The sequence below is a fragment of the Tympanuchus pallidicinctus genome, unplaced genomic scaffold, assembly GCF_026119805.1.
Source record: "Tympanuchus pallidicinctus isolate F22 unplaced genomic scaffold, pur_lepc_1.0 scaffold22, whole genome shotgun sequence".
In the NCBI taxonomy this organism is placed as follows: domain Eukaryota; kingdom Metazoa; phylum Chordata; class Aves; order Galliformes; family Phasianidae; genus Tympanuchus; species Tympanuchus pallidicinctus.
In genome coordinates, this window is record NW_026294739.1 from 1,682,208 (window position 1) to 1,700,246 (window position 18,039).

Consider the following 18,039-nt stretch of genomic DNA (forward strand, 5'->3'; position numbering starts at 1 on the left):
TGCCGGGCAGGAAGCGCTCATCGCCGGCCGGGCCGGGCCGCGCGCAGCCGGCGGCGGGGACGGGTGCCGCCGTGCCGGGGCGCGGCGGAGGAGGAGGCGGCGGCGGCGGCGGCGGCGGCGGCGGCGGGACGGGGGCGGCTTCCTGAGGCGGGGGGCGGGCGGGAGGAGCCGGCGCCGCGGCCGCTCTCCGCCCCGTCCCGCCCCCTCGCCCAAGTTGGGCGCGCGGCGCGGCCCTGCGCAGCGGCTGGCTGCCGGCTGTCCTGCCCGGCCCGGCCCGGTGCCCGCGGCGCGGTGCTGCGGGGCGGGCTGCGCGCGGAGCGAGGCGGGGAGCGGCGGCCCCACAGCGGCGGAGGGAGGCGGCTGGCAGCGGGCGGGCGGGCAGGCAGGCAGGCAGGCAGGCAGGCAGCGTTGCCCGGCTCCGCCGCCCGCCCCCGGCCCCGCCGCCCGCCTAGCGCCGGCGGCCCCGGGAGATGGTGACACATGAAGCGCGCGGGGAGGACCATGGTTGAGAGGACCAGCAAGTTCCTGCTGATCGTGGCCGCGTCCGTGTGCTTCATGCTCATCCTGTACCAGTACGTGGGGCCGGGGCTGAGCCTGGGCGCGCCCAGCGGCCGCCCCTACGCCGAGGAGCCGGACCTGTTCCCCACGCCGGACCCGCACTACGTGAAGAAGTACTACTTCCCGGTGCGCGAGCTGGAGCGGGAGCTCGCCTTCGACATGAAGGGCGAGGACGTGATCGTGTTCCTGCACATCCAGAAGACGGGCGGCACCACCTTCGGCCGCCACCTGGTGCAGAACGTGCGCCTGGAGGTGCCCTGCGACTGCCGGCCCGGCCAGAAGAAGTGCACCTGCTACCGGCCCAACCGCCGCGAGACCTGGCTCTTCTCCCGCTTCTCCACCGGCTGGAGCTGCGGGCTGCACGCCGACTGGACCGAGCTCACCAACTGCGTGCCCGGCGTGCTGGGCCGCCGCGAGAGCGCGCCCAACCGGACGCCCAGGTACGGCGCGCCGCGGTGCGGCTCCGGGCGCTGCGCCTCGCGATCCCCCGCACGGCAAACCCTGCCCGCTCCGCACCCCGCCCCGGGCTCTGCGCTGGGAGCTCCCCTAAAGGCGGTGGTTCCTATCAGAACCCCCGGAGGTGGTGGTCGCCTAACTCGGCGCGCCTCCGTGGCACGAGTTTTGGGGTTTTTGAACGGAGCTCCGTTCCTCCGCAACCTATCGATGCTTTGCGGCTCCGTCTCCTCTTTGCATTGAAGTTTCCTACGCGAACGTTTTCCCGTGCCGTGTGCTCCGTGCCTACGTGCATTGTTAATGCCATACATAATCCCTTTACTGAAAAGTGACCTTTAAGAATGTGCTGTAGCATCGCTGCCGCTTTCTCCCCGCGTTCCCTAAAGCCGCTCGGAGCGTTATCCTCGCCCCGCAGCCGCGAGCTTGCCGCTGCACGCCCCGGTGCAGCCGGGTGGGACTGAGCCTCTGAGCCGCTCCCGTGTGATACCGACAGCTCGGGGTGAAGCAGCCCGACCCACCGGGCTGTGCTCCGCCGAGATCCGATGAAAAATGCGCAATGTTCAAAGCTCGTTTCAAAAAAGAAGCGAGAAAGTGCCGTCTGGTGAACCTTGGCACTTGGTTAGCAAACCATTAGCCGTACAGAAAGACCTGTGCGGGTGTCAGCACATCCCTCAGAGCCTCCGTGCATCCTGAGCGGTCGTGTGCCAGATGCTGCGGCTGTGGGTCCCCGCGCCTGCGGGCTGGGAAGCGGCCGGCAGCCCCTTGGTGCAGCACACGGCGTGCTGAGCCCCAGCAGCATCTCGTCTTATCACGGTGCCTGTAAATGACGTGCTGTGGGCTGCTTGGCTTTGGAGCGCTGGGTGACTATTACTGCCCTGTTCCTTTCTGCCCGTGTCCCCTCTTCCCTTTAATCTAAACCAGAGCTCCGTGCCCAGCAGTGTGAGAGCCCCGGTGTGCACGCTCACATCACCGTGGTGGGTTAAAGACAGGGCTGTTGGTGCAGCAGGCAGCTGCTGCCTGCTTCCATAGCGGTGCTCCAGGACAGCACTGCACCCGGCTCAGCGGTCACCCTGTGCAAAAAGCTGTTCTGTCTCTAGAACCGGGATTACGGCAGGCTGTGCTTGTTTCACGTAATGCGGCTGATGGGTCTTCTTGCCCAGAAAACATTTGGTCTTGCGTTATGTCTCTTACATTAAGATCAATACAACTTTATTTCTTCATCGTGAACGCTGTATCTTGTGTGGGGAATCAGGACTGGTTTACAGGAGGCACGTTAGAGAGGGGACTGAACTGTGCAAATCTTTTTGCCAAATCAAAAAAAAAGGCAGCAAACACTCCTTTAGGCAGAGCTCACTCACATACCACTATTAGCCACTTGATTTATTGGAGTGTGGGCTTCAAACTCACTTTTAAACCCAGTGTACCAATCTCTGCATTTGCTCCTTACTGCTAAGTTTAAAGCTTTGTTCCTCAACGCCTCTGTTTGTCCCACAGAGCAAACCTACTGACTTGTGCCCGCAGATAAATCTCCCTTCCTGTGAGTGCTGGAAAGCATGAAGGTCATTCGGTATTGCCCACATGTACAAATCATGAGCTTAGAGCTGTTAACTTTGCAAGGAATGCGGTTTTATCACTGCACAGTGCCCTATTGCACTACATTCCATAACCCGTGCACGGTACATAAATTTACAATGCAATTGCTCTTTTTATTGTTCAGCTGCTCCGTGTTAGACTTAATGACTGGGAGCCTTGGATTTCCAAAGAGGGCATTTTTTTTCCCCTTTTTCTTTCTTTTGCGTTGATAAACAGCCAAAGATGGGTGTTTCAGCTGTAATGGGCCAGCACGCTTCTTAAAAAAAAAAAAAAAAAATTACTGTGCCTTTCCCCCCCCCCCCCCTTCTCCACCCCCCTGTGTCTTTTCCTGTTTTGTATTCAGAGGACTCCTAGACAGGCACTTCTTGAAGCAAATGTTGTGCTTTGTGCTGTGGGTTTGTTTGGGGCTCGAGGCTCAGAGCTCCAGGCTGGTCGCGTCCATCAGTTCTGCTGGCCACAGTGTTAGTAAAGGGCAAATTCCAGGCTTTGGGAATGGAGGCTTGTTCATTCCTTGTGCTGCCGGGCCCGAATAACTGCTGGGAAAGACTTCTTAAAAAAGCAGATAACGCTGGGATGCGCGCTTTGAGTCATCGGGTTGATATTTTTAAGAAAGCAGAAGCTAAGCACTTTCTGTGAGCTGCTCCCTTGAATTTGCCTCAACACAGGCACCCTAACGCTGCTGTGTGAGATCCCATCTCCTCTGCTGACTGTGACACAAAGCCAGGCTCCACTGCCAGCACCATTTGGGCACTGGGGGACACAGGTTGGTGCCCTCCTGCCTGCACCCTCAGAGCTGGGTGCTCCCTTATTAGGTTATCAAAGTTGATGGGCCCAAGCTTTGGCATCTCACTTAGGTGAAGCTATTTACAGCTTCTGTTTTGGTTTGTCGTTTTGTGTGTTTTTTTGTTGTTTTTTTTTTTTTGAGAAATGTTTAATGGGGCTCAGCAGTTTGTTGGCGTGGCGAAGTGCGAACTTTCACAGCTTCCAACCACAGATTGTCCCCTTGCTGGGATCTGTTCTTGATGAGGTTTTTATTATATGTGTGTTTAGGAGCTGCGGAGACATGTTGTCAGGAGACCAACTGTTTGCGAATGGAGGGCTCTACCAAATCGCTTCTGTAACCTTAGCACTTCTACAGGCTTATCCTTTGTGGAGCTGTGTGCTGGGCTGGTGGGCACCCACCTGCAGAGAGCAAGGGATGCCTTTATGCACTGATTTGGCCCATTACTTTCTCTTACAGATTGGTTGAAAGTGTTAATATAAACCTGTTTTCCATGGTCTGGCTCCTCCCTTATGGCCCCAGCACGTGGGGTTGCTGCGCAGCCCCAGGTCTGACACGCAGCCCCCTGTCTCTTGCATCCAGTTGTGCTGCCCAGAAAGCAGCCCATCAGTTCTGCACAGGTCTTTATGCAGATGTTGTAACTAAAGTCGCTAAACTTTGGGGCTCTGCAAGCAGCTGCCCTACACTTGAGGTATTTTATTCACCCGAGCCTAAGACTTGGCTAATATATTGTGTTGGGCTTAATTACTTTTTTTTCTTCTGTTGGCAAAGCAAGAGGATGTGACCTTAGGTACATCCCTGCTTGAGTGTAGACCTTCATTATCTTGATTTTGCATAACTGTATGCGTTTGGCTGTATTTCATTGCTTTTTACATAAATGTTGTGTCGTAACATAGTCATTTTGTTTTTCTGCCTCAGAAGTTTGCAGAAACTTTTAAACCAGATGTGAGGTTTTGCCTTTTTGCTTTTATACTTTCCCATTTAACCAGTGAAAATGCATGCTGTTCTGGTAATATTTTGATAATCACTTTTTGTTTTTTTCAAACAGTACAAAAACCAATTACTTTAAAAGAACTGACTTGAAATGTGGTGGCCCAGCTGGATGCTGCGTGCAGTGCTGGTTTATGTACCTGCACTGCCTTAGATGAACGGTCTGCTGCCAGCACACAGCTGATACACTCCACCACATTCCTTCACCTAACTTTCTGGAGTTCAGTTGATTGAAAATTACAGTTTACAAAACTGTGAAGGATGGTGGTGGGAGTGGAGCTGGCTTTCAAAGCTGTGCTGATGGTCCTGGTGCCAAGTGGATGTCCGTCCCACTCTTTGCCACTCCTTCAGCACTTCTGGTTCTTGTGTGTCTCTTCCAGACTGGTGCGACTTTGGGCATGCTGCCTTGGGATCTCTGCATTTGGGAACAAATACCTGTGCTTTAAGAAAATTGGAGTTAATTAAAACTGTAGGGGCATTTAAGTAGAAAATAATGTGCTCTGCAAGTGATGGCATTGATAGAACAGCCGCAGGCTTACTGGTGTGACTGGGTAGGGCACGTCTCGGTATGTCTGGCTTCCTGGCAGGATGCTGGCAAAGGCCTTCAGTTGGATATTAGGATGTGAACTGGTGGAGGTCATCTTGCCTCTTAAGAAAACACTACTCAAAGAGATTATGTTTTAGCTCGGAGATTACCACTGTGCTGCCTTCCTCCGGCCATCTGTTCCTCCTAGGAGGGAGGGGAGACCGACCTTCCCTCGGGCACCTTCTTCACTCCGCAGCAAGGCTGGGCTCCCCATGGTCAGCACCCAGCAGAACCTTCAGTCTGCCTGCTGCTGGAGCTGGAGCAGTGACCAGGGAGCTGTTCTCCGGGTAGAAACATAGGATTTGAAGGCCCAGGGTTGACTTTTTGGCAAGTTTGTTTCAGAGATGCAATCGGTGCTGTGCCCTGAATCGTATCTGTAAGCAGTGCCCATGCTTCCTGCTCCTGCCAGCGCTCTGTAGGACTTGTGTCCCTCACCCACAGGGCAGTGCCCGCAGTGACGGGCAGAGCCAGCAGAGGGTTCACCTGGGCTCTGCAAATTCGTAATAGTAATGCTTGGAATAACATTTTGTCAGTGAACACTTGGGCTTCTGCTTCTGTTAGAAAAAGCAAAGCAGCACAGCTTATCTTTGTTTATGCTTGTATTTCTAGGAAGTGTTAGAACAGAGAAGTTGAAGTCGTATTTACCAAGAAAAGATACAACATGGTCTTTAATTCCTGATAATCACAACTGTGATAGCTGCTGGTACAGTCTTGTTTGATATGCTGGAAGGAAATGATACTTCACTATCAAAAGTTGATGTCTTCCTAAAGAAAGGCAGGGATAGTGTGCATGGAGTGCAGGAGGAGCACGGAGCTGAAGGAGTCCAGGACAGCTTATCCTGTTTTTGAAATAGTGGTTGGCCTTAAAGCCAACAACAAAATTTTATACTTTTTCAGATGGAATTAAAGCAGGGATTGATGAGGAAAATTTAATCACTAGCATCGATTCAAGGCGATGCAGTCTCTGTAAGTGCCATTTGGTGTATTTCTGTTTACCTTCCCACTATTTCCATAGCAGAGTACTCCGCTGAAAATCCAATCTGAGAACCAGTCTTGAAAGAGTCCTTTGGAGATGCTTACCATGAGGACACAAAGAGCCTTTAACACCTGCAGTGTAGCATGTCAAGTTTCAGACCTGAAGAGGATACTTCAGTTTGTCTGGTGTGCTGCTGCCCAAGGAGGAGCCTCTCAGCAGCGTGTGGATCCTGGAGTGGGGGATGTTTTCAGGAGAGGTCTGTGCTGAGAGAGGTTGTCAAATGAAAAGCACATCCTTGATACGACTTTGTTGTTAATGCTTGTGTTCGATGATGTACACACCTTCTCACTGCTGTGCTTCCCCTCAGATATGTGATGTGCTGGGCTGAATGCTGCTTCATCCCTACTACCTGCCACGTAGAGCCAGTGATAGGAAACCTTCTGGGGTATCTCTGTGTTGATGATGCAGCCAGAAAAGGCTGGAAAAATTTCTGTTGTCCTGAGTTTCTTAGCAGTGCTAATTACGTAGTGCTTTCACCCATATACCTCTGTGGACAGCTGCTGCACGACTGTGAGCTGTGTAGTAAATAGCACCTGCTGCTATGTTCATTCACAACCCAAAGCAGCTCTTAAATGGGCTGCCTTAAAGCTGACTTTGCCCAGTTTCAGACTTGCACTATAATGTATGGACCTTCCATGCCCAATGCCTTCAGAGCCAGCTGGTTTCTCAACACACTACAGCTACCTTGCTCACTGCTTCCCTCCCTTCCCCTCTGGTGATGGTGAATTCTACGTAGCAGCTCACCTGTGCTTTTATAGAGGAAAAATTTCACAGTCTCCTGCCTTTTTAAACAAGAAAACAGTGATTGCAATTAACTTTGTATGGTGTGATGTTGTATTTGTGGCTATACCTCACTGCAGATGGAAGCGTTGTTTTTCCTTTTTCAGAGCTCTTCCATAGAATGGGGGGAGCTCTCTAAGCTTCCTGATCCACCTCTGTGTTTTTGTTGTTCAGATTTACCTGATTTTCCCTTTGGTTGATGTTACTAAGGAATGTAAGGCTTTCTAGCCAAACAGCCTTGCTTAAAGTTTCCAAATGACTTTTCATTGTCTGATGTTGGGTCTGATGAAAGGAGCCTGGTTTCTGGAGAAGTGCTGAAGTGTTGAAGTAGCACCTTGTAAAAACTCCTTCCACGTATTGGAGTTACTCCAAATTTTAGCTTTAGTTCTTGTGTTAATTAGACTTGCACGTGCATGAGATACCTGATCACAGGGAGGTACTCAGAGTTTGGAAAGAGGATTTGTGAAGAACACGTGTGATTCCTGCTTACTTTTATCTTCAACATCTGAGAGAAAAAAATCCTTGTATTTTTCTTTCTGCTCTCAGGTCTCTTAGAAAAATAAAATGTCCAAACAAGTACTGTGAAAATGGAATTGACTTTTTTTGTTTAAACTAACAGCGTTTACTGCCTGACCCGCTTGCTCTCAGTAAAAGATTTTACTTAGGCTACCTGTGACCCTATATCAAAGTGTTGGGAAAAAATCAATGCCTCATAGCTAAGACAAACAGCAGCAGCATGCTGACTCATCAGCTTCCTGGCAGCTTTTGCTTTCCAATTGGAGATGGGGAAAGAACGAGGAGCACAGGAATTGCAGAGTGTAATCATAATCAGTCAACCATCCCTTCTGTTAACATGCCTTAAATCAATCAAGACAAGATTACCTTCTGCTGTTTTCTCCTTTTTCTCTTTTGCCTGTACCTCTTTTTAGGTCTTTGAAAGGGGAGAGGCAGATGTGACGCGTGTAGTTCTGCAGGGAGGAAGCTGGACAGTCTTTTCCTGGCTGATGAACCACGTGCTTGGTGAAAGTCCACATTAAGAGAGATACCTCATCCATTGTGTACTGCACAAGAGAGCCAGTGCGTGTGCTCAGAAGCCCTTAGCAGATCAGGGAATGCCTTGGCATATTTTCCACAGGGACAAAACTGGCCTTTCTTCCAGTTCTAAGTGTCTGAGTGGAGTTCCTATCTCTGATCCTACTGTTGTGGTTGATGATGTTATATGCAATGCATACAAGGTAAATAATCTCAAGCCTTTGCCTGGACGTTGTCTTTTCTTTTTTCACCAGTCTCCGTAAGGATTTAGAAATAAGAATCATCTTCCTAATGTGCATGTAGCCTGTCTCCCATAGAGCCTTAGACCTTCTGGATGAAGAATTCAGCATTAGCTTCACCTTCAGTCTGGTTAGGTCCTGTGTTTTTAACAACCGCAGTGTGTTGCATGTTTCAGGACTCCTACCATTGCCACCAGCAGGTTTGATCTCATTTAGAGGTCTCCTTCTATCTAACGCTTGTCTCTCACAAGTTTCTAGAGATGGGGCTTGCACTCTGTGTCAGCCAGCAGTCTCTGCTTCCATCACATCTTTAATTCTAATGTACATTCAGTCCCACCTTCTGATATGCTCAGTCTCCATATCACGTAAATTCAGCCCACCGCTCTGTGAGCACCTTCTTCCTCCTCTTGTTAATTGTGATGTGAATGTAGTTCACGTTTACCATTCGGATGCATGTGTTTCTGTATTTAATTCACACCCTGTGATGGAGAGAGTGGTCATACTCCAACACTGTGAGCCACTCTTCTCCCAGAAAGAGAGAATTCATCTATTTCCAAATGCTTCTCATGCCTTGGGACTTTTATGTTTATATTTTCTCTTGTTCTTCTCAAAAAGCTGCCTTTTTAAGGCTTGCAAAACAGAACTCTGCCAACATTAGAAACAACTGTTAATCTCAACAGTCAAATTTAATACAGTCAATACACTCAAATCTTTTGAGTGAGGTATTACCGTCTTAGGATGAGCCTCTTAGCAGTACTCAGAAAGGGTTGTTTTCATGACTTTTACTAAATTGGATGAAGCTGACACCTGTTTATGGAGCCAGGCATATCTAGCAAATGCATGTGTTGCAGATATTTAGAATCCTCAAATGGCTGTTTTTAGCAGCTGCTGTGTGTTAGCCAGCTACCAGTTTTCAACATGGAATATTCAGAAGGCAGTCAGGCTTCAAGCAGGCAAGTGGTGAAAAAGTCCTGGGTTTGCCTACAGGTGGTCTGAAAGCTCTGCACAGAATCATAGAATCATAGCATGGGCTAGGTTGAAAAGGACAACAGTGATCATGGAGTTTCACCTCCCCTGCTGTGTGCAGGGTTGCCAACCACCAGACCAGGCTGCCCAGAGCGTGCAGTGATGTGCTGCTGAGAGCAGCTTCTGTGATGCAGCAGTGCGCTGAGGAGGGAATTGTCTTTCCTCTGCAGCTAATTGAAGCTCGAGGGAGTTTCAGAAATCAGGAATACCACTGAGGAAGGGATCAGCTTGCAGCGGCCACGGCACAGAAGTCTGGTATGGTCCTTTCAGTCTTCCCAATCTGAGAAACAGGTTCCTGCATGGTAAGCTAGTGAGATGGTCAATGAGTAAAATGGGTAGATGACTGATACCAGACGTAGTGGAGCATAAGGAGAAAGAATCGTATCCGTACTGGTTGGGGTTGGTTTCGTCAGTCCCAGAGCATCCTGATTGCTCTGGAAGGGGCTGACTCTGCATGGCTGGCACAGCCATTGGGTCGATATGTGTCAGCCTTCGGCTTTCTTTGCTCAGAACATCCCTGAAGTCCTTTCTGGACTAAGCTCGTAACTTCTTACATAGGTGCTAACCTGCCATGGCAGCAGTTCCCCTAAAGAAATACTGCTGCCACTGCCTGAAGTGTTTCCTCAGCACTCAGAACAGCAGCTGTCAGCAGGACAAGCACACTTGCTTTGTCTGACCCTTTGGGATGGGATGGTGAAAGCTGTGCTGTTCACTCAAGTAGAGTTTCACCCACTGGAAGCTGGTAGGAAGCTGTCCCTCCCATCTCCATCCCAGCAGAAGGACCAGCCAGGGGCGTGTGAGCTGTGTTAAACAGAAAGGATCTCTGCCCGTTACTAGGTACTGCAGGACACCTAGCAGAAATCCTTTCTCACATGCTGTCTGTCCTGGCTTGCTCAGACACGTTTGTAGGTTTGTTTGACAGTGCTGAGGCTGGGTTATGCACACAATTTGCTCAGCTAGCATTCACGTTACTGAGCTGTAAGGTGATACATGAGTGCAGTGGGACGCTGTGTGCTGGAGCTGTGCAGCGCAGGCTTTGCTCCTGCCCAGCAGCTGAAGCCTGCATCCAAGAGCTGCTCACTCAGGGTACCACGGGCAGAGTCTTGTTGTGGAAGCCTGCAAGAGTCTCCTTTGTGGCTGACAGCAGCATGCAAAGGAAGCTGCACCAGCAGCAAATGCCTTTGGCACATGAAAATGGAAGCTTCTTGCCTCCATGGTGTTGGTATCGTGTTTGTGAACAGCCCAGCCGTCATGGCAAAAGGGCAGCAGAGAATTTGGGGCCTGCTTTTCGCATTCAGTGAGAGGGCTGCTTGCCAACTGACCTGAAGGATTTCAACAGCAGTACGATTTTATTGTATTTTCTAGTGGATGTATTGCCTTAGTAATAAGTTGCCTGAGGAAAAGTGCAGAAATTCTTGTATCCCATTAGTTTCACAGGCTTGAAGCCACAGATGAAGAAGCTGTTACCTAGCAAAGGCGTGTAAGGGCTGTTGCTCTTGAAGAATATAGGGATGGGAAGTGTATGCGCATGGATAGTCTGTATCTTCTAATTCCTCTGCAGTACAGCTGCTCATCCCTATGCCATACTGAGCCAGGCTTCTATGTGTTCCTTTTACTAATGCAGGAAAGAGGCAAAGGTTAAACAGCTCACCCTAATGCTGTAACATCAAATCTAGGGGTGCGATGTGTGCTGAGAACTCAGCCACATGCTTACACTGGTGGGTTAGGCAGGGTTGGGCAGGATGAACTTGTGATCTGTCAGAAGTGAGCTTGTGCTGGGCAACATGGTATACAGGAAAGCTTCCTGTCCTTCGGTCAGATAAGTAAAGATCTTCTGAATCGGTTTTGTAAATATCCTGGAACAAGCAGAGAAGTAAATCTTGCTGCAAATTGTCCACTGCCTGACTACTTCTATTTGGAAATAACCTCCCCCCGAGGCTTTCTCTTGAAAAGCCCTCTTGATGAGAGCTTTTTCTTTTTTGTGCTCTCTGTTGACGGAGGAGGAATTGATACTCGAGGTGCAGCTGGACGAAAATGACAATATAAATCGTGACGGAAAGGGTGCAGCTGCAGTTTATAAAACCTGCTGGATGATCAGTGCTTCCCCTGCAGGCCTGGTGGATGCGGGTGGTGAGATGAAGTGCTGGCCCTCAGCACAGCACAGCTAGAAATACTGCAGGAATTGGGGGATGGACTTCTTGGATGTTCAGGATGCGTGGGGTGCTGGGCCTGCCCTCCTTCAGACAGGATGGATCCCTCCCTTTCCTAACTGGGGTATTTCCTGACTTGTGAAGTAAATGGGGATTGTCATGAAAACTCTTGTTTTCTGGGTTGAAGCCTGGTCAATCCCAAATCGGGAAGTAACTGCTTATGAGAACAAAAGAACCATTCTATCTATCTGTCAACTCTACTGTTGCAGGTAAGAGAGAGTTAAAGACTTTGCCTAGTGCAAAAGGGGCTGGAAAACAGCTTTCTCTTGTGGAGGTCATTAGGCTTACATGCCCAAGAACTGAAATGCCTCTTTACTCCTTCTTTTCACGGAAATATGTGGGGATGTTTATGGAAGTTAAAACCAAACTAAGTTAAAATAGATAGGTTAAGTAAGCCTAAACAGGTTGCTGTCTTGGTTTATTCTGAAAATAATATTAAATAATCTGCACAAAAAAATCTAGAGCTAGTGAATTTCAAAGGTGATGGATATGAAGTATTTTAGGATTGAATGTGTATTGAATGATTGAATGATGCTGTGTATTCTGCTCCAATACTGCTGTCTCCAAGAGGAAAAAAGCCCTCTCTTTAACATGGAGTGGTCTCTCTGGGGTCAGTGAGGAGAGAATACGAGGGGGAAATGACTGGGCGTTAACAACTTCCCACAGGATAAAGGACAAACAGTCCTCCCTTTAAACAAATCCAGTTACTGGGTGTGAGTAGCAGCTCTGAACCTTGGTGGATTTTTGCAATTAAGAATACAGGCTTCGTGCTCCAGAAGACAATTAAACAAGTGTTTATAGTGGTAAAGGAGCTCAGAGAAGGAGCTTGTTACACCAATTCATTCTGGTTATTGGCCTTTCTCCCCCCTCTCTATTTATAACCCATTTAAACGTGACTAATGGCTAAAGCTAGAACTTCACTACCTGTCACATAATCTTTTTTTTTCCACCCTGGTGGATGATGCAAGTTGAAACAAAGGCCTTGTTGTTTAAGCTCCCTTTAAACTCTATAAAAGCATACAGGCTTCCAAGCCACGCTTTTAAATCACACCTCTGAGCTTGTATGGGAAAACTGCAGGCAAGTTTTGAGAAATTCATTCATTCTCTTCAGCACACAGCTGATGATATTGCAGGAAAGGGAAGAGAAATGGTACGGTATTTGTAAGTGCTGCACTTGGTTAGAGATGTGGCCGGTGCCTTGAGGTCATATAAGGAGATATGGGATCTTCTTGCCCCTGGGTCACCAGATCAATGCAGGACATGCTTAAAGTGCTAAAAGCTGGGATCCATCTGTTTGGTAAATTTCAGTGTGGTTCTTAGGTGACAGATGTCCTCTCTACAAATGCAGCTCTCAGTATGGCACTAAATAGATCCCTCATTCTTTTGCAGTCTTAGTTGAGCACCTAAGATTGAATTAGATGAACTGAGCTATGCAAATGTCTGAGTTGTTCATGGTGTTGTAAAGCTCTCTCTGATGATTTCTGATTGAATAGTGATCCTCTCCTGTCATGCCACAGTGCTCCTCTGTAAATAAAGCAGTGGTGGTAGAACGGGATGCAGGTACTGAGTGTGTCACATTAGTTGGGTTGTGTCTAGAGCAGTGCTGAAAATGCAATCCTGGCTTCTGTTAGCTGTCTCACTCCAATGTGGTAATATTGAAGTATCCAGGAATGCCTAACATCAGCTTACTTTAGAGGTACTGCTGCAACAGCGCAGAGTAGGAGCGCAGGAAGGAGATTCAACAGGAGTTGAAATGGGACTTCTGGATGTAATCACACCTGAAGTTGCTTCCGTAGCTTGGCACTGTACTGATCTCTTATTTTTCCTTTCCTTTTAATGGCAATATTGCAAAGCAGCTGAAAGCTCTGAGGAAGTTTTAATGAAGACTGAACTGTCAGCTCGCCTGGCAGGCAGGCAGGAGCAGCTTTCTGATTGCAGGAAGATACAGACAGGCACTGTGTTAACACCAGAATTAAAAGTAGATCTGGACTTTAAACGTGAATTTCAGGTTCTCAGAATTCCTGTAGTTGGAGAGTGAAGTCCGGGCTGCTGTTTATATCCAGTTAGTCCCTCTTGTTTCGCAGGAAGGCGTCTGCTGGAGGAGCTGTAGAGGTGTGACTGCAGGAGCACTGCGGTGTGAGGCAGGGCTGCAAGATGCTGGCGATGCCCAACTCTGCTGGCAGGCCTCATTCCGACTGCGGGACAGAAACATAACCTTTTTTTTTTCAGTATTATTATTATTTTTACACAAGTGGCATGCTGTAAATTCATGCGATAGCATTCCTTGAAATAATACTATGTAAGACGCACTGTGTTGGGGTGGAGGGGAGCAGCAAGTTGTCTGGAGCCCAGGGGAGGTTGGTGAGCATCTCTGCCACAAGTTCTTGCTGTTTCTTTGGGTTCCAGCAGTGCTATTTGCCAGTGGTGGGAACCGTGTGAGTGCTGCTAATGTGGGCACATGGCAACCTTGAGAAATGTGGAACTGTCTGATTTGGCTCAAGCCGCAGAACTAAATGAACCTGTTGTAGGATTCACAGCCACTTAGGAGGGAAGTCTGGGTTTAGTTTCACCAGTTCAGCACTGAAATCCAAGCGTGGATAACACTTGCAGCTGGTGGTCCCAGGAGAGATGCTCTGGGGGCCCCTCAGCAGTGTGGGAGCCCGGGCTGGGCCAACCTGCCAGCTGTCTGAGCTCCGGCGTCACCGCTGGGCTGCGCTGGTCCTGTCTGCAGTGGGCAGAAAGGGCTCCTCTGACAGAAAAGGGGCTCAGGCTCTCACAGCACTCAGCAGTTGGTCTCAGTGGCTGCCAGACGGGCTCTGGTGTAATTAATCTTTGTCTGTCTGCGTGTGGTAAGGCTGTCCAGCATTACGTGCTGCCTCAGACCGCGTCCTGGAAGAAGGCAGAGGCGGCAGGAGGACACTGCGAGGCGTCTGGGCTCATTGGCCAAGAACCTCCATTTGCCTTCAGGCTTTTCCTGGCTGAGTTCTGCACATCCTCTGTGAGGCTGTGCTCTTATCCCATTAAGTTTGTTACGTTGCTGTCTCGCACAGGTTGTTTCCTGAGTTTGGCTGGTACACATCCAGCTTTCTGTTTCCGTGAACGGAGATGTGGGAGGCTCAGGTTGTGGGAGGCTCAGGTTGTGGGAAGGCTGGACAGACACGGTGCACATGCCAAAGGTTCTAAAAAAGCAACTTCTGGAGTGGTGCCTTTGAGGAGAAAGCTTTCTGTCACTGGATGATCCTTATAAGAATTGCCATAGATGTGCAGTTTGCTGCCCAGCTTCTGAGCTCTGTAGCCCTGTCAGTCTGTGGGATATAGGCATAAAGTTCAGCGTGACCATATTCTGCTGCTCACACACGTATTTCCCGGTGCAGCCGGTCCTCAGTCCTTGGCAAGAAGCAACAAAGCATCTCTCAGGACTGTTGGAAGCTGGTTTTCTCTGTGGATTTTTTGTTTGGTTTTGTTTGGTTGGGTGTTTTTTGGGGTTTTGTTGTTTCTGTAAAGAAGATATAACGATATTCTCAGTAGTAAGAGAGATTCTTGTTTTTTTCCCCTTCAATTGTGGAATTTGAAGGGGCAAGGTGAAAGAGTGTGGTTCATTCTTTGCTTTCATTTTCATCTCCTTCAGCAGGTAAAGGAATGACATGTATGGCACTCCAGTGCCAAACACTTGACTTAAGCAGCAGCATTACTAAAAAAAAAAAAGTTTTATGCCAATCCACAAAACATGTTTGAATCGCTGCAGAACGTTGACTTGTATTACTAAATTTTGGCAGGAAATGCATTATTAGAAACCTCATCCAAAGACTCTGTAAAGGCCCAGATTACTTATACTGGCAAGGAGCTCTGGAGAGGTGGTTATGCTTCCATCAAACAGTGACAGCCTCTCTGTATGTTTTGCCAGTTGTTGCCTCTTGCTTCTCACACTGACACTTCAGGAGAGCAGTCAGTGTGCCCTGAATGGGAGCACAGAGGTGGAAACAAAATAGAGCAGCGTTTTTAATTCCAGCACAGTCTATTCTGGCATGCAGCATGCTGCCTTTTCCACAGGGATTTGTGCGTTCTGTGAAGTATAGTTAGGCTGGATTAAAACTAAGTATTTGGAACTTTATTTGTAGTGTCCATGGTATGAGTCCTTTAACTGTGTGGGTATTCATGTAATGGATGAAACTGTTGTGAAGCTTTTCTGCATGGTCCTGCCTATGGGCAGCTCAAACTATGTACAGAGGGCATTCCAGTGGTGTTAGTGACAGCATTCACGTTCTCCTGCTGAACTGCATCCTGATGTCAGGCGTTCTATCACGACCCAAGGACTCAAACTGCTTCAGAAACACCTCCAGGTAAATTGACATGAACCTTATACATTTCAGTCTGTTACTGGCTATGCCTTAGTTAGAAACATTTATTTCTGTTGTTGCTAAGCTCTTAAAAAAAATGCAGGTATGGGAATTGGTTTACACACCATTTGAACCTTACTTATAAACACTACAAATAAACCTACCGTGCTAAGCAGAAATCAGATATGTAATTCTTTTGGAGGTGTTCAGATGCTTTGAATATGTTTGACTATCTTTTCTGTAGGTGACGTGCCTGTTGAGAATTTAGAGCTTTTGTTCCCTGTCTTCTGCTAAAGGTGTTTTTTTCTCTCCCTATCTGTATTCCGTGATTTCATTTTTCAGGAGTTACGCTCCTGCTTTCAAATGTTTATCTCACTACCAGTTGTAACTCCAGCCTTGGAAAGGAGTTGCTCTGCAGATGTCCTGCAGGACCTCACTACAGAGCAGCCTGGTCCATCTGCAGCCTTTCCAGTTAGACTTAAAGTACTCAGAGCTGACCTAAACCAGTCATGATCTGAATTAGGAGACTACGTTGAAACCATTCAGGCTGAGTATCTAACAGTGCATTACAAGATCCCAGATAATTCCTCAGCAAATTGGCATGAAACAACACAAGTCTGTTAAGTAAAACTCTTGCCACCCTTCAGAACTGAATGACTGTGTGCAGACTGTTGGCAGTGCTCCTGGACCCTCAGTAATTCCTGAGCTATGCCCAAAATTTGTTTGGGAGGACATTGACCAGCGTGGGCCAGAATCACATCAAGGACCAGTGGTGGAAACAATGCAGTAGAGGAATGTTTCTTAGGTGACATAATCTAAGTGTGTTGCTTAACACCCCCTCCTCCTTCTCCCCCTTGCTTTGTGGTGTCCATTGTCTGCAGTACAGATTTAAGGGATTTAGAAGGGAGCTGCCCTATTATCTTTTTTCTTCGCTGTGTCCCATGCTGCTGTGTGGCTGGGAATCTGCAGAGACACTAGTGCATAAAGGAAAGAGCCATCTGTTGGAAACTGGAGACATGTAAAGGGAAGCAGGGATTAGTATTTCCTCTCACTTTCTGGCTCCACCTTTCCCCAGAAAGAAAATTAACAGATTGTAGAGACTCTAGAATTCTAGATGTAGAGAGTGGAGTTTGAGGTTGGATTTTAAAGGAAATTTATATTTGATTGTAAAGTGCTGCACAAAGGGGCAAAGCTGGCATTACCAGTCCACAACCCAAAACCTTGAATGACTCCCTGCTGTTCTTATCCAAGTCCAGGAGGGACAGACCAGGCCTTCTCCATGTCTGTATGGCAGCGTGTTGGACGGCTCGGTCTTTTTGGAAAACAGTGCAATGGCACAGTCTGAAATAAAATGACAGTAGGGCATGAGAACCCACAAAGTGCTGCTGTCACTGCTTCCTCCCTCTCAGCAGACATGCCCACTTCTCCCTTTGCTGAAATGTTTTCAGTTTGGAACTGGGAAGGAGGAATCGGGAAGTTGTTTGCTGGTTCTCAAACCGCTTGCAACACTCAGGGGTAGGAAGCTGGCTTGTGGTTTCCCTGGTTTTGTCTGTCTTCCTGTTTCGAGGAGAGAGAAAATCTCTTTATGCCCTGTTCTTCTGTGCGCAGCATCTGTCTGATGGATGCTCAGTGCACAGCACCATCAGAGAAGATCCCCTCAGAAGTCTTGCAGCACTAAGAACTGTACCATGTGCAGGGCTGCAGGTTGCCCCTTTCTGCCCCATCCTGCAACCTCCCAGGAGGCCCAGACATATTTCATGTTGTCAGCCCAGGGCAGGAACTCCAGCACTAGGAGGGATAATGTTACCGCTGCCATTTTCTCTATATTTCAGTACCTGTCCTTTGGTTTTGTTTCGGAAATAACCAGCAATGCCTTTTATTTTGAGCAAGTCTGCTCAAGCAGCACTGGTAAATTGATAATTGCAGAGCTGCTTCTCTCGGAAGTGTTTTAATGAGACATGGTGCAGTATGTTGGTGTGGATTGATTTTCCTTGGAATGTGGTATTTACATGGTTTAATTCGAGTTCACATTTAACTAGCCCAAAGTTGGACGTGTGTCCAACTCATGGACTGAAGTCAATCAAATCACCTTGCTGTAAAGAAAGAAGGTATAGGAGTTGATGCAAAAGGAGTTTAATGTCACTGAATCACTGAATTCCATTTGTCCCAGTGTACGTGTCATGAAACTCAGCTCTGGATCCAACCTTCTGTGCCCAAGTCACAAGGAAGGCAGTGAGGAACAGGCTGCCTGGCACCGTGTGGCTGCACAGCTGGCACCTGCCGAGTTACTGATGTTCCAAAGCTGTGCCCAACTCAGTATTTTACGGCATTCAGTGATCAGCGCAAGTACACAGTAAAAATCCACTACATTTATTTTTATTTCTAAGTCATAAAAAGAAAAGTAGGCACATTATATGC

The 18,039-nt window shown here is 48.3% G+C and overlaps 1 protein-coding gene across 1 annotated transcript in view; it reads left to right on the forward strand.

Moving 5' to 3' along the window:
• The first annotated feature begins 401 nt into the window (after nucleotides 1-401).
• HS6ST1 (heparan sulfate 6-O-sulfotransferase 1) overlaps nucleotides 402-18,039 on the forward strand; it is a 168,644-nt gene continuing 151,006 nt past the window's right edge. Inside the window, exon 1 of the mRNA XM_052685579.1 lies at nucleotides 402-998. Within this exon, the coding sequence (XP_052541539.1) occupies nucleotides 481-998 (518 nt within the window). The 5' untranslated portion in view covers nucleotides 402-480. The remainder of the gene's footprint in view (nucleotides 999-18,039) is intronic.